The 2,500-nt window shown below is 45.2% G+C and overlaps 1 protein-coding gene across 1 annotated transcript in view; it reads right to left on the bottom strand.

The window, feature by feature from the left end:
• dcc (DCC netrin 1 receptor) overlaps window positions 1-2,500 on the bottom strand; it is a 699,685-nt gene that overhangs the window by 144,422 nt on the left and 552,763 nt on the right. Inside the window, exon 21 of the mRNA XM_031825895.1 lies at window positions 862-894. Within this exon, the coding sequence (XP_031681755.1) occupies window positions 862-894 (33 nt within the window). The remainder of the gene's footprint in view (window positions 1-861; window positions 895-2,500) is intronic.

The raw sequence follows: 2,500 nt of genomic DNA, 5'->3' as shown, positions 1-2,500 counted from the left end.
CCTTCCCCCCCACCCCTCCCTCTCTCGCCCCCCCCCCCCGCCCCTCCCCTCCCCTCCTCTCTCGCCCCCCCCCCCCCCCCCCCCCCCGCCCCTCCCTCTCCCTCTCTCGCCTTCCCCCTCACCCCCCCCCCCCGCCCCACCCCTCCCTCGCTTTTCTTTTTCGCTGCTAAGACAATTTACCACTCAGAGGGTTTAATTTAGTAACCTATTTCCAATTGCGATTTTCTAAAGGGGAATTATCAGCGTTGAAAGAAGTCACTCACGAAAGACAGAGAGGAGACGCCACAACGTCTGTTTCATGTTTTAAATATATTTGAGAGAGGGGCGAAAGGAAGAGACACAAGAGACAGAGACAGATTTGAATTATTTCCCTTTCAATGGTGCTTTAAAGCTTTATTAAGGACTATAATTGGCCTTCGTTTCCCTGGTCCCTGAAGATAGCTAGGCATTAGTACCCTTCACCTGCTCGAAGTTATGTTGGCGGGACTGTAGTAAGGATAAACCCTTTAACTCTTTACGCAATCTAAACTGGCAAATTGACACCCTATTTCCTATTTAGTGCACTACTTTTGATGAGAGCCCTGGTCAAAAAAAAAAAAACGTTTTCCACTTAAATAGGGAATAGGGTGCCATTTTGGACACTTTCTTTTTCTGTCTCCAAAGGAATGCAGTGCAATTACTATGATGAATGGTACAACTGGTAGACACACAGTCATCCCTCACAGAAACATGTGTGTGTGTGTGTGTGTGTGTGTGTGTGTGTGTGTGTGTGTGTGTGTGTGTGTGTGTGTGTGTGTGTGTGTCTGTGTGTGTCTGTGTGTGTGTGTGATTGTGTGTGTTATATGTTATGTGTCTGCTTACCTTGATCGTTAGCCATCTTGTCTGGGTGTTCCACTGAAAGAGATAACATATAACATTTTAGTGGTATGGATTGATTGTCTGGGGGGGGGGGGGGGAGTTATCCTCAGCTCTGGCATCTTCCCCAATATTTGGAACCAAGGACTGATCACCCCAATCGACAAAAGTGGAGACAAATTTTGATCCCAATAACTCCCGGGGAATAGGAGTCAACAGCGACCTTGGGAAAATCCTCTGCATTATCATTAACAGCAGACTCGTACATTTCCTCAGCAAAAAAATGTCCTGAGCAAATGTCGAATTGGATTTTTACCAAATTGCCGAACGACAGACCACGTATTCACCCTGCACACCCTATCTGACAAACACATCAAAACAGCTTTCGACTCAATTTGGCATGAGGGTCTGCTATACAAACTGATGGAAAGTGGTGTTGGGGGTAAAACATACAATGTTATAAAATCCATGTATACAAACAATAAGTGTGCGGTTAAAATGGACAACAAAAAAACATTTCTTCACACAGGGTTGTGGGGTGAGACAGGGATGCAGCTTAAGCCCCACCCTCTTCAACATGTATAACAACGAATTGGCGCGGGCACTAGAAAAGTCTGCAGCACCCGGCCTCACCCTACTAGAATCCGAAGTCAAATGTCTGCTGTATGCTGATGATCTGGTGCTTCTGTCACCAACCAAGGAGGGCCTACAGCAGCACCTATATCTTCTGCACAGATTCTGTCAGACCTGGGCCCTGATAGTAAATACAAATTCCATTTAGACACCGTTGCCCTAGAGCACACAAAATACCATACATACCTCTTCCTAAACATCAGCGCCACAGGTAACTTTCACAAAGCTGTGAACTATCTGAGAGACAAGGCAAGAAGGGCCTTCTATGCCATCAAAAGGAACATCAAATTCAACATACCAATTAGGATCTGGCTAAAAATGATTGAATCAGGTCTGGGGTCCGCTCACAAACCAAGAATTCACAAAATAGGACAAACACCGAATTGAGACTATTCTCTGTCTGCAAAGTAAAACACCAAATAATGCATGCAGAGCAGAATTAGGCCGATACCCGCTAATTATCAAAATCCAGAAAAGAGCTGTTAAATTCTACAACCACCTAAAAGGAAGCGATTCCCAAACCTTCCATAACAAAGCCATCACCTACAGAGAGATGAACCTGGAGAAGAGTCCACTAAGCAAGCTGGTCCTGGGGCTCTGTTCACAAACACAAACACACACTACAGAGCCCCAGGACAGCAGCACAATTAGACCCAACCAAATCATGAGAAAACAAAAAGATAATTACTTGACACATTGGAAAGAATTAACAAAAAAACAGAGCAAACTAGAATGCTATTTGGCCCTACACAGAGAGTACACAGCGGCAGAATACCTGACCACTGTGACTGACCCAAAATTAAGGAAAGCTTTGACTATGTACAGACTCAGTGAGCATAGCCTTGCTATTGAGAAAGGCCGGCATAGGCAGACCTGGCTCTCAAGAGAAGACAGGCTATGTGCACACTGCCCACAAAATGAGGTGGAAACTGAGCTGCACTTCCTAACCTCCTACCCAATGTATTAGAGACACATATTTCCCTCAGATTACATAGACCCACAATGAATTTGA

This window comes from Oncorhynchus kisutch, linkage group LG6 (assembly GCF_002021735.2).
Source record: "Oncorhynchus kisutch isolate 150728-3 linkage group LG6, Okis_V2, whole genome shotgun sequence".
In the NCBI taxonomy this organism is placed as follows: domain Eukaryota; kingdom Metazoa; phylum Chordata; class Actinopteri; order Salmoniformes; family Salmonidae; genus Oncorhynchus; species Oncorhynchus kisutch.
Note: the sequence above shows the minus strand (reverse complement) of the source record. Positions and strands in the feature narration are given on the sequence as shown.